The sequence below is a fragment of the Capricornis sumatraensis genome, chromosome 2 (genome assembly GCF_032405125.1).
Source record: "Capricornis sumatraensis isolate serow.1 chromosome 2, serow.2, whole genome shotgun sequence".
Taxonomy (NCBI): Eukaryota; Metazoa; Chordata; class Mammalia; order Artiodactyla; family Bovidae; genus Capricornis; species Capricornis sumatraensis.
The window spans coordinates 52,116,962-52,136,913 of record NC_091070.1 but is presented as its reverse complement, the minus strand read 5'-3'; the positions used below and the strand labels follow the sequence as shown (position 1 = coordinate 52,136,913).

At 39.0% G+C, this 19,952-nt stretch overlaps 1 protein-coding gene and 1 long non-coding RNA gene across 2 annotated transcripts in view; one reads left to right on the top strand and one right to left on the bottom strand.

Moving 5' to 3' along the window:
• Window positions 1–19,555, top strand: part of GTF2A2 (general transcription factor IIA subunit 2) — a 33,500-nt gene extending 13,945 nt beyond the window's left edge. Inside the window, exons 2-5 of the mRNA XM_068965094.1 lie at window positions 11,800–11,920; window positions 12,529–12,633; window positions 15,936–16,062; window positions 18,456–19,555. Of these exons, the coding sequence (XP_068821195.1) occupies window positions 11,849–11,920; window positions 12,529–12,633; window positions 15,936–16,062; window positions 18,456–18,481 (330 nt within the window). The 5' untranslated portion in view covers window positions 11,800–11,848 and the 3' untranslated portion in view covers window positions 18,482–19,555. The remainder of the gene's footprint in view (window positions 1–11,799; window positions 11,921–12,528; window positions 12,634–15,935; window positions 16,063–18,455) is intronic.
• Window positions 13,262–17,912, bottom strand: LOC138073407 (uncharacterized). The gene is made up of 3 exons (XR_011144427.1): window positions 17,805–17,912; window positions 15,202–15,428; window positions 13,262–13,680 (listed from the first exon to the last, which is right to left on the bottom strand). It is a non-coding gene; the product is annotated as an uncharacterized lncRNA (long non-coding RNA).
• Window positions 19,556–19,952: the final 397 nt, after the last annotated feature.

The following is a 19,952-nucleotide window of genomic DNA, read 5'->3' as shown; positions in this document are numbered from 1 at the left end:
TGGTCTTCCAGCCATTTTTCGATTGGGTTGTTTAGTTGTTTGATATTGCCTCCTTGAGCTGTTTATAAATTTTGCAGACTAATCCCCTGTTGGTTGCATCCTTAGCAAATATTTTCTCCCATTCTGTGGATTGTCTTTTTGCTTTGTTTATGGTTTCTTTTACTGTGCAAAAACTTTTGAGTTTAATTAGTTCCTATTTGAGGGCTTCCTGTGGCCCAAACAATAAAGAATCTGCCTGCAGTGCAGGAGACCCAGGTTCAGTCCCTCAGTCGGGAAGATCCTCCAGAGAAGGAAATGGCAACCCGCACAGGTACTCTTGCCTAGAGAATTCCATGAACAGAGGAGCCTGGTGGGCTACAGTCCGTGGGATCACAAAGAGTCAGACACGACTGAGCTACTAACTTTCACTATTTTTGTTTTTATGTTCATTACTCTAAGAGGTTTATCCCAAAAGTTATTGCTGTGATTTATGTCAGAGAGTACGCTGCCTATGTTTTCTTCACTTTTAGTCTATATGTGTCCCTACATATGAAGTGGGTCTCTTGTAGATGGCAAACATACAGGTCTTGTTTTTGTATCCATTTAGCCAGTCTGTGTCTTTTGGTTGGAGCATTTATCCATTTAATTTAAAGTCTGTCAATATGCATGTTCTTATTGCCGTCTTAACTGTTTTGGATTTGTTTTTGACAGTCTTATTTTTTCTTCTTCTTCTGTTCTCTTGTGATTTGATCATCAGAGTTGTGTTTGGATTCCTTTTTCTTTTGTGTGTATGTATATATTTGTAGATTTTCAGTTTGCAGTTACCATGAATTACTGGTCTTTTAATTTCAAATGTGTTTCCATTATCCCGCATTTGTACTCTACTCATGATTGCTGGATTTGGTGTCACATTTGTGTTGAATGATTTGCTACTTTTACTGTATGTTTACCTTTACCTGTGAACTTCCCAATCACAATTTTCTTGTTTCTAGTTGCAGTCTTGTCTTTTCCACCAGGAGAAGTTCCTTTATCAACTGGTCTGGTGGCACTGAATTCTCTTGGCTGTTGCTTATCTGTAAAGCTTTTGATTTTGCTTCAGATTTTGTCAAATCTGAACAAGAGCTTTGCTGGGTGAAGTATTCTTGGTTGTTGGCTCTTCCCTTTCATCGCTTTAAATGTATTGTGCCACTCCCTACTGCAGAGTTTCTGCTGAGAAATTAGCTGATAGCCCTATAGGATTTCTCTTGTATTTCATTTGGTTTTCCTTTGTTGTTTTTAATATTTATTCTTCATCTTAAATTTTGTCAGTTTGATTACTGTGTGTCGTGGTGTATTCCTCTTTGGGTTTATACTGTATGGGACTCTGCTTCCTGGACTTGGGGATGTCTTTTTTTTCTTGCCCATATTAGGGATGTCTTCAGCTACTCAGGCCCTTTCTCTCTTTTCTCCTTCTGGAACCCCTATAATGCGAGTGCTGGTGCATCTGTTTTTGTCCCAGAAGTCTCTTAAACTGTCCTCACTTTTTGTTTTCATTCTTTTTTGTCTATCCTGCTGCGTGGCAGAGATTCCCACCATTCTGCCTTCCAGCTCACTCCTCTGTTCTGCGTCATTTATTCTGCTCTCGATTCCTCCTGGAGTATTTCTCATTTCATTGTATCGTATCGTTCATTTTAGTTTGCTTCTTCTTTAGATCTTCTAGGTCTTTGTTAAGCATTTCTTGCATCTTCTTGGCCTGTGCCTCCGTTCTTTTTCAAGACCTTGAATCATCTTTGCTGTCATTACTCTGAATTGTTGTTTGAGTCCATTGCCTATCTCCCCTTCTGGGGCTTTACCTTGTTCCTTCATCTGGGATACATTTCTCTCCTTTCTCATTGTATCTGACTTCCTGTGATTGCAGTTTCTCTTCCACAGGCTGCAGAGTTGTAGTTCTTAGTTCTGTTGTCTGCTCCCTTTTGGATGAGGGAGCTTTTACAAGCCTTCTGATGGGAAGGACTGGTTCCTGGCCATTGGTGGGTAGAGCTGCATCTTGTCCCTCTGGTGAACAGGGCCGTGGCAAGGGGTGTGTTTAGTAGGCAACTGTAGGCTCAGAAAGATTTTAGACAACCTGCCTGCCAGTGGGTGGGGCTGTGTTCCTGCCCTGTTGATTGTTTGACCTGAGGCATCCCCATACTGGGGCCTATAGGCTGTTTAGTAAGAAAATGTCAGCCTCCAGAAGGTCTCACACCAGTGAGTACTCTAGAACTCCTGCCACCCTTGTCTTTGTCCTCAAAATGAGCTGCCGTCACTACTTAGCTCTCGGAGGTGAGCGCCAGCATGCAGGTCTGACCTAGTATGCTATGAGTATCGCAGTATCCTGGCTTCTTTGTGTGTGGATATAGAAAATTTGTTTTGGTATGTTGCAGTCGTTTAGCTGTGATTTTGGTGTTTTTGAGAGAGGACGTGAGCTCATGTCCTTCTGCACTCCACAGTTTCTTTGTTTGTTCCATGTTTGATGGACACTTAGGTTGCTTTCACATCTTGGCTGTTGGGAGTACCTGTGAACATGGGGGTGCGTGTATCTTTCCCAGTTAGGGTCTTCTTTTTCTTTAGGTAAGCACCCTAAAGTGGAATTGTTGGGTCATATGGGAGTTCCACCTTACTTTTTTGAGAAGCATCCATACTGTTCTCCATAGAGGCTGTACCAGTTTACATTCCTATCAGCAAGTCACAAGGGTTCCCTTCACTACGTCCTCGCCAATACTTGCTATCAATTGTCTTTTTTATAACAGCTAATAGTATACATTGGAATATATGAAATAGACTACTACACATTACATATGTAATTTATAATTTTTTTACTGGGATTGTTTGGGTTTTTGCTGTTGAGTTTTGTGTTTTTATATAGTCTGGATATCAGCCTCATGTGAGAAATATGATTTGAAAATGTTCTCCCTCATTCAGTAGGTAGCCTATTCATTTTTTCATGGTTTCCTTTGTTGTGCATAAACTTTTTAGTATGATCCTATCACACTTATTTATTTTTGCTTTTATTGCTTTTGCTTCTGATGTCAGATTCGGAAAACCATCACCAAGATCTGTATCAAGGAGCTTACCATCTCTGTTTTTCTCTAGGAGTTTTAGGGTTTTATGGTATTAGGTCTTACATTTCAAGCTTTTAAACCATTTTGAGTTTAGTTTTGTGTATGGTGTAATATAGTGGTCCAGTGCCTTTCTTTTGTCATGAGGATGCCCAGTTTTCCCAGCACCCTTTACTGAACAGACTGTCATTTGCCCATGTACAAAATTCTTGTCTCCTTTATCATGAGTTAATCAGCCATACACACCCAGGTTTACTTCTGGGCCTTTTATTCGCTTCCATTCATCTGTACATCTGTTTTTATTGGCAGTGGCATCCTGTTTTCGTTACGGTAGCTTCATTATAGAGTTAGATGTCAGCAGACATGATGCCTCCAGCTTTGTCCTTCTTTCTCAAGATGGCCCTGGCATTTTGGGGTCTTTGTGGTTTCATATAAATTTCAGGATTGTTTGTTCTATGTCTCTGAAAAATGCCATTGGAATTTTGATAGGAATTGTGTTGAATCTGTAAATTGCTTTAGGTAGTATGGACATTTTAATAATATTGATTCTTCCAATCCACATGCATGGAATTTCTGTTTATTTGTATCATATTCAGTTTCTTTGATCATTGTCTTGCAGTTTTCAACATCCATATCTTTTATTTCTATATAGTTTGTTCTTTTTGAGGCAGTTGCAAACAGGATTATTTCTCCTTCTGATAATTCATTAGTTCAGTTCAGCTCAGTCGCTCAGTCATGTCCGACCCTTTGCGACCCCATGAATCACAGCACGACAGGCCTCCCTCTCCATCACCAACTCCCGGAGCTCACTCAAACTCATGTCCATCGAGTCAGTGACGCCATCTAGCCATCTCTTCCTCTGTCGTCCCCTTCTCCTCCTGCCCCCAATCCCTCCCAGCATCAGAGTCTTTTCCAGTGAGTTAACTCTACGCATGAGATGGCCAGAGTATTGGAGTTTCAGCTATAGCATCAGTCCTTCCAGTGAACACCCAGGACTGATTTCCTTTTGAATGGACTGGTTGGATCTCCTTGCAGTCCAAGGGACTTTCAAGAGTCTTCTCCAACACCACATTTCAAAAGCATCAGTTCTTAGGCGCTCAGCTTTCTTCATTTCTAGGTACCTCTTGGACTTCTCCTAAATGGGAAATGGAGAGGACACAAGATTCTATGCTCTACTTTTGTCAAGTTTGTATCCACCTACTGGTACTCCTTCCTGCCCTCTTTATCCCCCTAACCTACCCCACACATTATGCTTACTGGTTTTTTGCCTTCGTTTATTTTTTGAACAGATGTTTAATTTCCTTCCATCATGTGCCAGGTAGTGTTTGTTCTCGATGCCTGGTTTACTCTTCAGTAAACAAAAGCAGATAAAAGCCCTTGCTCTGGTAGGAGGTTACATTCTGCTGAAGGATGCAGAAAAGTAAACATAAAATAAGAAAACTGTATAAGGTATTAGAAGATCATGGTGCCATCAAAGAAATAGAGCAGAGTGAGGGAGATTGAGAGCTGCAGGGTGGAGGCGGGGGTGGGATTTTAAATATGTGGTCTGTTTAGGCCCCATTGAGTTCTGAAAGGTATAAAGAAAACCAAGTGAATATCCAGGGGAAGATAATTCCAGGTAGAAAAGACAGCTGTCACAAAGGCTTACATAGGCAGGAACATGTATGTCATGTTCTAAGAAAAATAAGGAAGCCGTTGTGTCTGGAGAAGGGCAAGAACAAGGGGGAGATGGTGGATGAGGTCATCGAGGTAATAGGTGGTGGTGTTCAGTCACCAAGTCGTGTCTCACTTTTTCGTGACCCCATGGACTGCAGCACACCAGGCTTCCCTGTCCCTCACCATCTCCTGGAGTTTGCCCAAGTTCATGTCCATTGAATCAGTGATACCATCCGGCCATCTCATCCTCCATCACCCTGTTCTTCTACTTTCAATCTTTCCCAGTGACAAAGTCTTTTCCAGTGAGTCAGCTGTTCATATCAGGTGGACAAAGTATTGGAGTTTCAGCTTCAGCATCAATCCTTCCAGTAAATATTCAGGGTTGATTTCCTTCAGGATTGATTGATTTGATCTCCTTGCAGTCCAAGGGACCCTCAAGAGTCTTCTCCAGCACCACATTTTGAAAGCATCAATTCTTCGGCGCTTAGCCTTCTTCACAGTCCAACTCTCACATCCATACATGACTACTGGAAAGACCATAGCCTTGACTATGTCAGTTGGCAAAGTAGTATCTTGGCTTTTTAACGCACTCTCTAGGTTTGTCATAGCTTTCCTGCCAAGACGCAGTCATCTTCTAATTTCATGGCGGCAGTCACCATCCACGGTGATTTTAGAGCTCAAGAAGAGGAAATCTGTCAGTGCTTCCACCTTTTCCCCTTCTAATTGCCATGAAGTGATGGAACCTGATGCTATGACTTTAATTTTTCCATGATCTTAATTTTTTAACATTGAGTTTTAAGCCAGCATTTTCTTTCTCCTCCACCCTCATCAAGAGGGTCTTAAGTTCCTTTTTGCTTTCTGCCAAGCGTGTGTGTAGAGTGGTGTCATCTGCATATCTGAGGTGGTTGATATTTCTCCGGGCTGTTGTGATTCCAGCTTGTAACTCATCCAGCCCGACATTTTGCATGATGTGCTTTGCATATGAGTTAAATAAACAGGGTGACAGTAAATAGCCTTGTCGTACTCCTTTCTTAATTCTGAAGCAGTCCGTTGTTCCATACAAGGTTCTAACTTTTGTTTCTTGACCCACATACAGGTTTCTCAGGAAACAGGTAAAATGGTCTGGTGTTCCCATCTCTTTAAGAATTTTGCCGTTTGTTACGATCCGCACAGTCAAAGGCTTTAGCGTAGTCAGTGAAACAGAGGTAGATGTTTTTCTGAAATTCCCTTGCTTTCTCTAAGATCCAGCAAATGTTGGCAATTTGATCTTTGGTTCCTCTGCCTTTACTGAACCCAGCTTGAAGATCTGAATGTTCTCAGTTCAGAAACTGCTAAACCCTAGCTTGGAGGATTTTGAGCATAACCTTACTAGCATGGGAGTTTAGAACATTGCCTGGTGGTTTGAACATTCGTTAGTACTGCCGTTCTTGGGAATGGGATGAGGATTGACCTTTTCCAGTCCTGTGGCCACTGTGGGGTTTTCCAAATGTGCTGACAAAATGAGTGCAGCACTGTAGTAGCATCATCTTTTAAGATTTTAAATAGCTCAGCTGGAATTCCATCGGCTCCACCAGCTTTATTGGCAGCAGTGCTTCCTAAGGCCCGCTTGACTTCACACTCCAGGATGTCTAGCTCTGAGTGAAAGACTGCACCATCATGGTTATCCAGATCATTAACACCTTTTTTGTATGGTTGTATTCTTTTCTTCTGTGTATTCTTTTCATCGCCTCTTGATTACTTCCGCTTCTATTAGGTCTTTACTATTTCTGTCCTTTATTGTGCCCATCTTTGGATAAAATGTTCCTTCAGTTATTTCCAATTTTCTTGAAGAGATCTCGTCTTACCCTTTCTGTTGTTACCTTCTGTTTTTATGAAGGTAGTTTTTATGAACAGTTTTTTATGCACTGTTCATTGAAGAAGGACTTCTTGTCTCTTCATGCTATTCTCTGGAACTCAGCATTTAGTTGGGGGTACTTTTCCCTTTCTCCCTTGATTTTCACTTCTCTTCTGTTTGTAAAGCCTCCTCAGACAACCACCTTGCCTTCTTGCATTTCTTTTTCTTTGGGATGGTTTTGATCAGTATTACAGTTATGTTTTGTATTACGGTTTATCCTATTTATGTTTTCTTCAGTATTATGGTTTATTATCCTGTATAGCGTTATGGACCTCTGTCCAAAGTTCTTCAGGCACTCTGTTTACTAGATCTAATCCCTTGAATCTATTCATTACCTCCACTGTATATTCATAGGAGATTTAAGTCATACCTTACTGGACTGTGGTTTTCCCTGCTCTCTTTAGCTTAAGCCTGAATTTTGCTATGAGGAGCTGATGGTCTGAACCACAGCTCCAAGTCTTGTTTTTGCTGACTGTATACTTTTGCATCTTCAGCTATGAGGAATGTTATCAGTCTGATTTTGGTATTGACCATTTGGTGATACCCATGTGGAGAGTCATCTCTTGTGTTGCTGAAAAAGGGTGTTTGCTATGACCAGTGAATTCTCTTGGCAGAATTCTGTTAGTCTTTGCCTTGCTTAATTTTTTTATTCCAAGACCAAACTCGCCTGTTACCCCGAGTATCTCTTGACTTCCTACTTTTGCATTCCAGTCCCCTATGATGAACAGGACGTCTTATTTTTGGTGTTAATTCTAGGAGTTCTGTATAGAACTGATCAGCTTCAGCTTCTTCAGCATCAGTGGTTGGGGCAGAGATTTGGATTACTGTGACATTGAATGGTTTGGCTTGAAACAAACCAAGATCATTCTGTCATTTTTACGGTTGCACCAAAGTACTGCATTTCAGACTCTTGTTGACTATGAGGGCTACTCCATTTCTTCTATGAGATTCTTGCTCACCGTAGTAGATATAATGGTTATCTGAATTAAATTCACACATTCCCATCCATTTTAGTTCACTGATTCCTAAAAGGTCGATGTTTCCTCTTGCCATCTCCTGCTTGACCATGTCCAGTTTACCTTGGTTCATGGACCTAACATTCCAGGTTCCTGTGCAGTACTTGTTCTTCACAGCATTGGGTATTACTTTCATCACCAGACACATCCACAACTGAGTGTCATTTCCGCTTGGGCCTAGCCGCTTCATTCTCCCTGGAGCTGTTAGTAGATGTCCTCTGCTCTTCCCCAGTGGTATCTTGGACATCTTCTGACCTCGGGGGCTCATCTTTTCGTGTCATATGTTTTTGCCTCTTTATACAGTTCGTGAGGTTCTCACAGCAAGTATACTGGAGTGGTTTGCCATTCCCTGCAGTGGATTACGTTTTGTTAGAACTCTCCACTATCACCTGTCCAACTTGGGTGGCGCTACATGAGAGTTTTGCACAAAGAAATACTGTGTTCTAAAAGAGCACCTGACCGCTGAATTGGGATTAGAATGTAGAAGGCAGGCGTGGAAACCAGGAAACCAGTTAGGAAGCTATTCCAGTAATCCCAGTGACAGTTGATAGTGGCAGACATCGGGGTGATAACAGTACATATGGTGAAAAACGGCTGGATTCCGAATCCATATTGAAAGTAGAGTTAACAGGTTATGCTAGAGATTGGATGTGAAGGTAAGATGGCCAGACCAGGGGAAGGAGAAGGTGGTCAGGAATATCTTCACAGGTTTTTGCCTAAGCCCATAGAGGTATGGAGTTTTATCAACTGAGATAGGAAAGACAACAGATAGAGATGCTGAGTAGGCAGTTGGATCCAGCAGTGAGTCCAGGGCAAGGTCTGTGCTAGTGTACGAATTTGGGGGTCATCAGCGATGGTGTGTAAAGCCATGAGGCAGAGTGATAGCAGCAAGGAACGAGTGTAGACAGAGTCAGAGGACCGAGGGGCGCCTTGTGAATTACGAGTTAAGGGAGAAGAGCATCAGCCAGCAAACGATATTGAGGAGGGACCAGTAAATGTAAGAGAATGACCCTAAAAGTGTACTGTCCCAGTAGCTAAGACAGGATCCTCTATCAGAGGAGGGAACAGTCAGCTTTGCCAGATGCTTAGGTCTGATGAGAACTAAGAGTTGAGGACTGTTAGTTGTAGCATTGCCAGCAATAACCTTCACAGTCTGTTTCATTTAATGCTTGAGGCAAAACTTTAAGGAGTTAAATTTAAGAGAAAATGTGAGAAAAGGAATGAGAACTGTGAATACAAACAACTATTTGGCGTTTTTGCTACATAGAGGAATAGAGAAATAAAGTGAGGCTGGCGGGAAACGCAAGTTGAGACTTTTTAAGATGAGAGAAATAGCTCCTGTTTGTTCATGGGAAAGATCCATAGACGGGAATTTGATAGAGCAGGAATAATTGAATTTGTGGAACAATATCCTGTCCTAGAGAGGTTAGGACCTGGTACACAGGTAGAAGGATTGTATTTAGTAACAACATGGATAGTTTGACTTTAGTGACAAGCGATACTGATAGGTGCTTAGATGTAGTTTTGAGAGTTAAAGTGCTTACCACTTCACTTCCTTCTGGAAAGTAGAAAACCTATTATAAATGCACCTAATGGCAATACAATTTGATATCGGCATTTTGACATATCACCAAGTTATTTATTCACAAACAGATACTTACTGAATTCATACTGTGTACTAGGCATTGCTCCAGATGATAAATATATAAGTGAATGAAAGTCGTATCTTTAGGAAACATCTGTTTTAGTGGGGGTGGAAACAGGATAAGCATATTTATGTCAGCTTCAGTTAGTGGTATGAATGAAAATGAAGCAGTGCAAAGAGAAAGGGGGGAAGTTCTTTTTTCTAGGTTGGTCACAAAAGTCATTTCTAATGAAGGAATAACCTGAGCAGAGATCTGAATCAAATGAGAGAGTAAACCATGCAGGTATCTGCGCAGAACATTTGAACCAAAACAAACAGCCAGTGCCGAGGCCCTAAACAAGAACGTCTTGCCGTATTGAAGCAGGGCACTGGTAGCTGAAGCAGTCAGTGAGAGAGAGGGTGGAAGTCAAGTTCCAGAGCCATAGTGGAGGGCCCAGATCATTCAGGCCTTGAAAACCATTAGGAGGACTCTGGTGTTTACTTTGAAATAGAATGCTGCCATGAGAGGTGTCGATAGATGAGTGATGTGATTTTATTTCTGTTTTAAAAGGTTCGCTGTAACAGCTCAAGGGGCATAGACAAGGGTGGAAGGAGGGTGACCCCTTACTTGTCTGTCACTGTAAATCTTAGTGACAGATGATGGTGATCTAGTACTAGCAGTGGAGATGGTCAGTGTTGTCCGATTCTGGTTACATTCAGAAGGAACAGCTGAAAGGATTTGCTGATAGCTTGCATGCAGGATGCGAGAGAAGTTGACTGTAAGGTTTTGGGGCCATCTTTCTGGAAGACTGGATTTACTGTTAATTGAGGTAGGCAAACCAGGGGCAGAAAAGTTTTGAAGAATGTCAAGAAATTTGGTTTTTGACAAATTTAATTTGATCTACTATTTGATATTTCCATCCAGTGTCAAGGACGCCGTTTTGTGTGCGGCAACTTGGCATATGAAAAGTCAGGACTGGCAAAAAGTTTGCGGGTCATCAGCAGATAAATACAGTGTATTTAAAGTTGTGGCCTAGATAGGGTTATTAAGGGAGTAAACAAATAGAGAGAAGACAGAAGCCTTGGGGTACTCAAGGCTTAGCAGTCAGGTTGCTGAGGAGCAGCCCGCCAAAGGAAACAAGAAGCTAGTACCCAGTGTGGCAGGAGGAGAAGGCTGACTGGGGGCCACAGAAGCCAGAGAAAAGACTTGGAGAGGCAGGAGGGACCAGGCGTATCAGATGCCCACCAAGTATGTAACGTGAAGGCAGCTGTTATTCTTTGCCAAGTTTTACTTGATGGTTACTCTGTGTACAGCTGTCTCCCTCTGTCCAAACGGAAAGTGTCACGGGGTCAGGGGTCTTACACGCAACATGTGGTAGAAGCTCAGTATTTGCTGAATCTGGACTCCTCTTCAAGCCCTTATCCCTCATCTCTTTCTAAACTTGTATTCAAGTACGTCCTTTACATTGCTGCCCATTTGCCTGACCTTTCCTACCTAGAAAGCTTCAGGGGCTCCCCTTACCTTCACTGTAAAACTCTGGCACGTTTCCTGACAAATCCATCCATGTCATCTTTTTCAGCCTCACATCCTACCGCTTCCTATTCATATACCGATACCCTAATATGGATCAATTTGCAGTTCTCTCTATAGACTGGATGATTTCATCCTTCCGTGGCTTTATTCATTCTGTTTTTTCAGCCTAAGGTGACTTTCCTTCTTTGCTTGGCTAAAGTGTAGCTTGAAGAATCAGGAAGTTTTTGTGAGCCAGCTCATTCAGTCAGCTTCTGTATAATCTCTGTCACAGTTCTTATTCTCTATTAAATTTCCTTTGTATGTCTTTTTTATGTTTACCTTCCCCAAAGTATCAATTATTTAAAATCAGAGTGTATCTTTATCTTCCTCTCCGATGATACCTATCACTGTGTTATATTCTTGGTAGGCACTCTATAAATACTGCATTTTAAGAGAACAGGAAAATGAAGGGGAAGGCACTCAAATGTGAGCTGGAGATTGAATCACTGCCTTGGCAGTAAGTGGAAATAAATGGTACATGGTGAAGTCCAGAGTAGGTCAAAAGGTAGATGTTCGAAAGAAACGATAAAGGTGTACATTTACACACACACACACACACACACACACACACACACACACACACACGCACTTTGTATAAAGGAATGTAAATGCCTATGTTGAAATAATAGAAAAACAGAAAAAGCATTTTTAACCACTCCTTGTAATTCCTAAGTTACTATATGGTATATATAGTATGTGCTGAGTCACTCAGGCACGTCCAATTCTTTGTGATCCTGTGGACTGTAATCCACCAGGTTCTTCTGTCAATGGGGTTTTTCAGGCAAGAATACTAGAATAGGTTGCGATTTTCCTCCTCCAGGGGATCTTCCTGACCCAGGGATCAGACCCATGTCGCCTGTGTCTCCTCCATTGCAGGCGGATTCTTTACCCACTCATAGTGTATATTTGAATATATGAAGTAGACTGTATTACATGTGTGATTTATAATTTTTTTTAATACTTTCATATTAAATTTTTAGGACATCAATGCAAGCCTGAATAAGAAAAAGAATTTCTCCCTCCTAAGCCATGGCATATCAGTTGTACAGAAATACCACATTGGGAAACAGTCTTCAGGAGAGCCTGGATGAGCTTATACAGGTGAGAGACTAAAAATCAACATTTTCATTTAGATGGATGTATAGTAATTCTTGTTCTCATAATTATGAAAATAGCATATTGTGTGTAGCTTTAACTTTAGACAAGTTAATGCAAGTCTTGAGATGTAAATTAGAATTTTGAATTCATATTTTTAATTTTAGGAAAATTAACATTTTTTACATAAACTTCTCATCCAGGAACATATTGTGTATTTCCATTTATTTTCATATGTCTTGAACTTTGATGAATTTTATTATTTTTTTTTAACGTATTACTGATCCCAAGTTTTTTCTCAAGACTTGATTCCTTCAATTTATCAGTGAAAACTTCTTTGCAGATACTGTGAAGGAGTGATAGACAAAGTTTTGTCCTGATGTTGTAACATCACTGTATGTTTTCTTTTCAAAATTATGTTTGTTTCAAGATAGTGTAAGAAAATACTGTCAGGTTTTGCTTATTAATTGCCTGTTATCTCAAAAAAAGAACAAAGGGATTCAAGTTTAGAGGCTTTGATTAACCTTAGTTAAATTTTAGATGATAACTCATGTATTTTTATTTTTGTCTTTAATGTTCTTCCCAAAGAGGATTCATGACCTTTATTTTTTCAGTCTCAACAGATTACCCCCCAGCTTGCCCTTCAAGTTCTACTTCAGTTTGATAAGGCTATAAACGCAGCACTGGCACAGAGGGTCAGGAACCGCGTCAACTTCAGGGTAAGGATATATTCTTAAATCTAGCTGCACCGTGCTTGTTACAATAGTGATTTTTATAATACCTCCGTATTTATTAATCATAAATAGAGATGACTTAATGAAACTTTAAAACTTGTTTTAGAACAACTGAATCCTGTTTTATATTTAAATGATATATCTACCAGTTCACTTAATGTGAGGCACAGTTGTTTTTGGATTTTTATTCCATTATTTCACAAATCAGCCTATGTATGTTTGGCTACCTTCCTTGAAGAGTTAAAGATTTCAGACGTCTGAAACAATATCTTCAGGGTTGAAGGTAAGTGAGAGTAATCTCTAAGGATCAGTTATGATTTTTAAACTCTGGCCAGGGAAGAATACTGTAATTTCTAGAAACGTCATGTTGCGCCCCACCTGCTCTTAGATAGCATGGCTTATTGGCAGGCCTGTTGGCAGACGATGGTCTCTTCTGGGAGCTAGGTCTCATAGGAATCATTTGTACTTTGAACAGTAAGACCAAACCAAACAAGATCTTAATTTGATAGTAAATCCAGATTAAAAGAGATGAAAATCATCATATAAAAAGACCATCCATAGATGTTATTTTGCATTTAAGAGAACATCAGTGTTTGGGGTTTTTTGTTTTAGCTGGTGGTGAAAATCACAAAAGACAAAATGCCATTTATTCAGCAAACATTTCAATGCTAGTTGGTACAAGGCATTGTTCTGGATATTGGGTATAGAAGGCAGAAGAAGACAAACAGGGCCACATTTGACTTTTTTACGTGAAGGGATAAAATCTGCATGTGTTTTATAATGGTAAACCAGTTTCACATGTATGTCTTTATAAAATTTTATCAGATTCTTGAATAGTAGTAATTCTGGCAAAGTTAGCTTCTTTTTGTGCAGTCATACGTACACATCTACCTAGTTTGTTATTCAAAACTTGATCCTTTAAATTGAGCCATGATGGTACATAAACTTTAGCCCATGTAGAGAATTTGTTTAGAGTCATAGGGTTCACAAGGTCTGAGTGATCGCCAGTTATTGTAGATTTCTAGTCTGGATCTGTTTAAAGGATTTAAAAAGTGTTACTCAGTTATAGATAAATATAAAAAAAAAAGTGGGAGAAATGTATATTAAAGTGTAACCGCATATTATCATATACAAGGAATATTTTGAATATATTGAATTTCAGCATATTTGAATGTTCACACGCTAATCATAAATCATAGTGACCTACCTAGTTCACGTTATTGACACAGCTACCACCAACTGGCTATGACAGTAACCTACACGTTCATAGGATCATGGATTATACACACAGGAATGCCAGAAATGAACACTGAAGTTGGCATTTGGTTTTTCAGCCTTCCAAAAGCCTCAAACTATAGTCAAAAGAATAGATCTAATTTAAAAAAAATTTTTTTACACTTACAACTCTGTGTCTTTTTACTTAACAGTATGTTCTGAGTGATTTTCAATGCATTAATCCCACTCCTCTACTGAAACTTCTCTTGCCAAGTTATTTATTGATAAATCCAATGTACAATCAGTAATACTGTTGATTAATCTCTTAAAACTCATACTTCCCTTGAAACCATACTGTTCTAGCTCTCCTTCTATTCTCTGACCCCTCTCTCAGGCTCCTTTGTAGTTTTCCTACTGTCTGTGTCACTTAATTGTTGGTTTTCCTAAGGGGTTCTCTAGGGCTCCACATATGCTCCTTTCATGATCTCATCCTTTAAAGCTGATATTCTCCCATGCTTGCTTTTACAGTCCAGCTGTGCACTGGATACAGTAAGTTGTAGCTCAAACTCAACTTTAACTTTCCTCTCGAACCAGCTTTTTCTATGACTGCGCTGGTACACGAGCCAGAAACTTGGGAATGACACAGACTTCTGTCTTCACTATCCAGCCACATGCAGTTGGTTGTCAGGTTTGACAGATCTCCCTTTTAAAACCTCTCCACTTCTCAGGACCCTTTGCTCCTGCTATTGCCCAGCCTCTTTCACCTGTGTGACACAGCCAGCTAAAGTAAAGTATCAGCTTCTTAGGGCTCCTTCCTCCAGACTCCCCTCTAGCCTGGTCTTCATGCCGTCACCAAAAATGCAGTTTTAGTACATTACTCCTCTGCTTGAAATCCTTCCCTGACCTCCTGGTGCCCTCAGGATATCTATTCTTTCCCAAGGTTCCTGATCTCTTCTACCTTAGGACCGCCTGTCACACTCTGGTTTCTGGAACGTCTTATCCCACACCAAGTGTCTGTCTGCACTTCTGCTGCCCCACCTTTCTTTCCCTGACTCCTTAGTCTTTGGCACTCAAGCACGCTCTGTCCTGTCTTCTGCTATGCTCCGAGTAACCCAGGCTTACATAGCACTTCACACTATGTATTTACTTGTTTTAATGATCTTCCCTGCTCAGCTAAACCTCTTGGGTGGCAGGGATCATATGTCTATTGCTTACCATTGTATCCTTAGCACCTAGGATGGTAATTATTCCTATTATTTAATGAATTTGGTAACTTAAGTCATAACCATTATAGTTACCCTAGTCACTCTAACTTTGTAAGACATTAGGAGAACTCACATTTTGGTATTACAGGTAACACAGCAGGGAACAGTTTTGTGCTGAATTTTTTTTTCTGGTTTGAAGGTTTTAGGCATATACATGTTTTATTGAATACTAAATTTCAGTGTTTCGTGAATCCATGTGTATGTCTCTTGGGTTTTGATTATATTCTGCCAGCATTCATTCTTGCACCTTCATCACACTCTTCAAAAAGACCTTTTTTAATGTCCAGACACACATTTTTCCTAAAAGGAAATAAATTAGAAGAATGTCAGTTGCGCAGGACAATAATGTTATCATCTTAGTGGCTAATATATGTTTCTAGGAATTCCATGCATTTGTACAAATTTGGAGAATTAACATACACAATAAAATAGGTTGCTTTCTTAAAGTAGTTTCATAAAAATTCAAATACATTTTCATAATTTCACCACATGAGGGCAGTATAAATACAAATTCAAATTTCCCTTCAGCTTTTCTTCAGATTTCAGGTGAGTAATTTGCAGGCTCTTCCAGTGCTGGAAATAGTCTGCTTACTAAAATAAACTCTTACCTTGGCATATTTCTCTAGGATTTTTTTTTTTAAGTAATGGTATGGTATTTTAATACTTAGCTTCCTTGCTTTATTTTCCTTAATTTTCATCCTATTTTGAGAATTATGTACTTGTAGCTAGGATTTCATAAGTTGTCTGGAGAAAAATATGAGGGGGAAAAAATGACTTCATGGTTTGCCTCAATGTTTTGTTTTAAAGGGCTCTCTAAATACATACAGATTCTGCGATAACGTGTGGACTTTTGTATTGAATGATGTTGAATTCAGAGAGGTGACAGAACTTATTAAAGTGGATAAAGTGAAAATTGTAGCCTGTGATGGTAAAAGTAAGTGTCTACCCTAATTACTGTGAAAGCAAAGCTACTTGAAATCTTTTTCATGCATCTTTAGAGAATCATCTGAAAGTAAGGGGGGAAGCTGGCTAATGATCTACTCCCAACTAGAGACCTGGCTCCTTTCTCAGATTCTAAAATCCAGATCTCAAATAGTCCTCTTACTAACTTCAGGTATAAACGTTTCGTATGACACATAGACTACTTGCACAGGTTGAATTTTTGTTGGGGGAAAGGGGAACAAATTAGTAAGCCTTTCTTCCCTATTTCTGTTACAGGTTTGAAGTATTTCTCAAGCTTTTTCTTTTTCCTTACGTGTTTAATTTCAACAATTTATCCTATGGCTTCTGTGTTACTGAATAGCTATACATTTTAAAGTGATTATTTAAAATCTTTCAAATAATTATAAGAGCCCCATCACTCATAAGGGTAAACATCTAGTCTTCTCATCTGGTACTCGCAGATATTTTCACAGCAGACCTAGGAATTTGTTCACGCCTTTAATGTTTCAGAAGCTGTATGTCTCTGCTTTCTGTCCCATGATTAAATTCAGTTAGCAAAAATAAATATATAAATTGTATTATTTTAAATATACTTACTTTTACTTTGTATTCTGAACAGTTTGCATTTAAAGCAATTATTCCTGAATAGAGAAGACTGTCAAGAGAAAGACAAATGTGGAAAACAAAACCCTACATTTCTTGGGTTATAGGTTAGGTTTTTATTGTTATAATTTGGGTTTCAAAGAAACGCTCTAATCACTGAAAAGATATAAAGACAGAAAACCATAGAGAAGAAAAGACATCATTTGTAACATCATCTGGAGATAACATATCACTTGAGTATAGAATCTTCTAGCCTTCAGTTATATATATCTTTAAAGTAATACTCATTTGTGAACACATTGTTTTTCACACAACTCATTAGCTGTTGTTCTCTTAAGCCTGGTTTTTGATAGCTGCCTGAGATTGTACCTTTCTCCCTTTTTTAAAGAAATTGTGTTTTCCAGATGTCAGAGTCTCTAAAATGAGCAATGTTACAGTGGCTTGTATGTTTCAGAAGGTTAACTAGAAATAATCATTCTAAGAAATTTAGGATGACTTTATATAGTTATCATATACTTGGGTCCTTAATATAACAACAACAACAAAAGTCTGTTTAAAAATAGCTCCTGGATCACAAGTGATAACATTTTTCTGTATGTCAGATAATGTATTTTTTTCCCCAAGTCTTTCTTATAATTTAGGCTAATAGCATCCTTATAACCCTTAGGTTTTCAAACTTTTACTATAGAATTTTAGCATTACTGTGTAATTTCTAGACCTCTACCAAAATGAGTTAATTATATGGATTAGCATCCGGATGGACATTTTCTGTCTGTACTCTCCTGTAGCCACATCTGATATTAAGCACTTAAAATGGGTTAGGGTAGCTGAGATAGTTAATGGTCTTATATTTATTAGTTAACTTTAAGCACATGTGCCTAGCCAGTGGCTACCATATTGGACAGCACAGATACAGACTAGCAGAGTGTCAGTTTCAATTATTTGAAACATATTTAATTACCAAAAAGTCAGTGAAGGCCCCTGAGCAAACTTAATATCAAAGAGTCCATGTAAACATATGTGTTTTACTTATCAGTGGTCCTTAAAGTATATTTCTCTTGCTTCTTAAAGATAAAAGATGTATCTTATTTTTTCAAACTTCAGTGGATGTAAAATACAAATCAGCCTTACCTCCTTCGGTGGCTTCTGAGGAGCTTGCTTTACTTACAGCACAGTATAAGTGATTGCTCTTTAAAGAAAAAATTGTTGAGTATTCAAGAAAAGTTTATATTGTGTTCCATGTTCCTCTATGTCAGCAGAAAAAAACAGTCATTAAAATATAAATGGCTGTGGCAGTTAGAGGTAGGAGATTAAGTAATAATACCATTCCTCACCCGATAAATGCAGTGCTACTGTGAAATAAAACCATTTTTTCTACTGGTCAGCTTTCTGAAATACAGTTCAGTTCCTAATAGAGGAGCAGAGAAAAAGTGATAGTGACTAGAATTTGGGTTTTTTGTCTCACCAGGAATTAAATACAAATTTCTTCTGATTATACATTATTATCCTTTGTGGTTTTAAATTTTGGGAAAGTAGAGGACCTGAAAAAAAGTATGTAAACCAAATGTAGTATACCTTGATTTTTCTTAACATAAACATGGAGGCTAAAGGTTGACTTTCCCGTTAAGGTAAAACGACATTTAAGTGCAGAAGATACTACTGTGGTCGGCTTTTTGTCTCCCCTTCTTCACCACCGTTAGTTCCTGTTTCACTTTTGAAAGATTTTTCTCGAAATATTTAAGTTGCTTCTTGAATTTACTCTTTCTCTCCTCTGTTTCCTAGATACTGGCTCCAATACTACAGAATGAATAGAAAAAAGAAATGGCTTTTTAATGCCATCCTGTTACTGTTCATCGCTTTTTGGAGAGAAGCATAGAAGAGACTTTTTTTTTATTTATTCTAACATTGCAGAAATGACTACTCTGTGCTATACTATCAGAGAATTCCAATAGAAAGAAGCTCATAAGTCTGTACCCTCTTTATTATACAGCATGAAGAAACAGAACTTTTTTTTTTTAATGACAAATCAAACATTGTTGCCTTCCTAGGACTATTCTTTAATAAATGCATTTTAAAACTCAATGTGAGTAATAACTGCTAGAGCTACTAAGCTCACAATATGCAGATACTAGATAAGCATTTTGAAAGAGTACCGTGTTCCTTACAAAGGAAATTAGAACATGCATTCATTTGAGTAGAGTCAAGTTAGTTATCAATTGCAAGTTTAGCCGATGAAAGCATTAGCAGGGGCAAAACCAGAATTCCAGACTGGAACTTTCCTTATAAAAATCTTTTTCAAAGTGCAAAAACAAGGGTAATCATTGGTGTGAAAAACTCAACTAGGAAAAAATTAGACCATCTTCAGACAGCTTATATAGCCAAAATAAGGGCTTCCCTTGTAGCTTAGCTGGTGAAGAATCTGCCTGCAATGCAGGAGACCTGTGTTCAACCGCTGGGTTGGAAGATCCCCTGGAGAAGGGAAAGGCTACCCACTCCAGTATTCTGGCCTGGAGAATTCCTGGGTTGCAAAGAGTAGGACACCACTGAGTGACTTTCATAGCTAAAATAAAACCAAAAAACCTATTTGCAACAACATAAAATAGTCTTCACATGACATGTAATTAAATTGGCCGTAACAGTCAAGTTTCATTTCTAGAGTGCTCTACATCTTACCAGTTATTAGACTTTCAGTAAAAAGTCCTGTTAACCGTTTGCCATATCTTTGTGTACTTGAAGGAAAAGTTTTGTCAGTCTAGGAATACATGATGAAGAATTTGGCATTTCTAAAATGTCTCGCAGAATGTTTATCATTTAGTAGGAGCTTTTAAAGCCGCAGCCTGTGGTCCCCCGCAGTTCACCCCTTTTCAGTGTGACACTGTCTTTTCGCTCTTACTCCATCATAAACCTATTAAAATATTAAAAAGATCTTTATATTGCACACAATCCCTCAGCTTTTCTTTTGTTGTTGAGAAAGCATGTTACTCTATAGATGTCATCATTTTTAAGTAAGTCTGATCTGTGTAAGAGAGGGGCCGACATCACTAACTTCATTATGGTAAACGTAACAAAAACAGGTGCCGTGCTTTTCTTCTAGATGATCCTCACAATGACCCTGGAAGAACTTTGTTCCCCTTTTACAGATTTAGCAACTTGATTACCAAAGGCTTTACGTAATTAGGATTTGTCTTAACTGCAGTTAGTCAAGAGCAATACCTTTTTATTTTGAAGGTTCAAGATAATGGTTACAAGACAAGTAATGTTGGTAGTAAACTTACTATG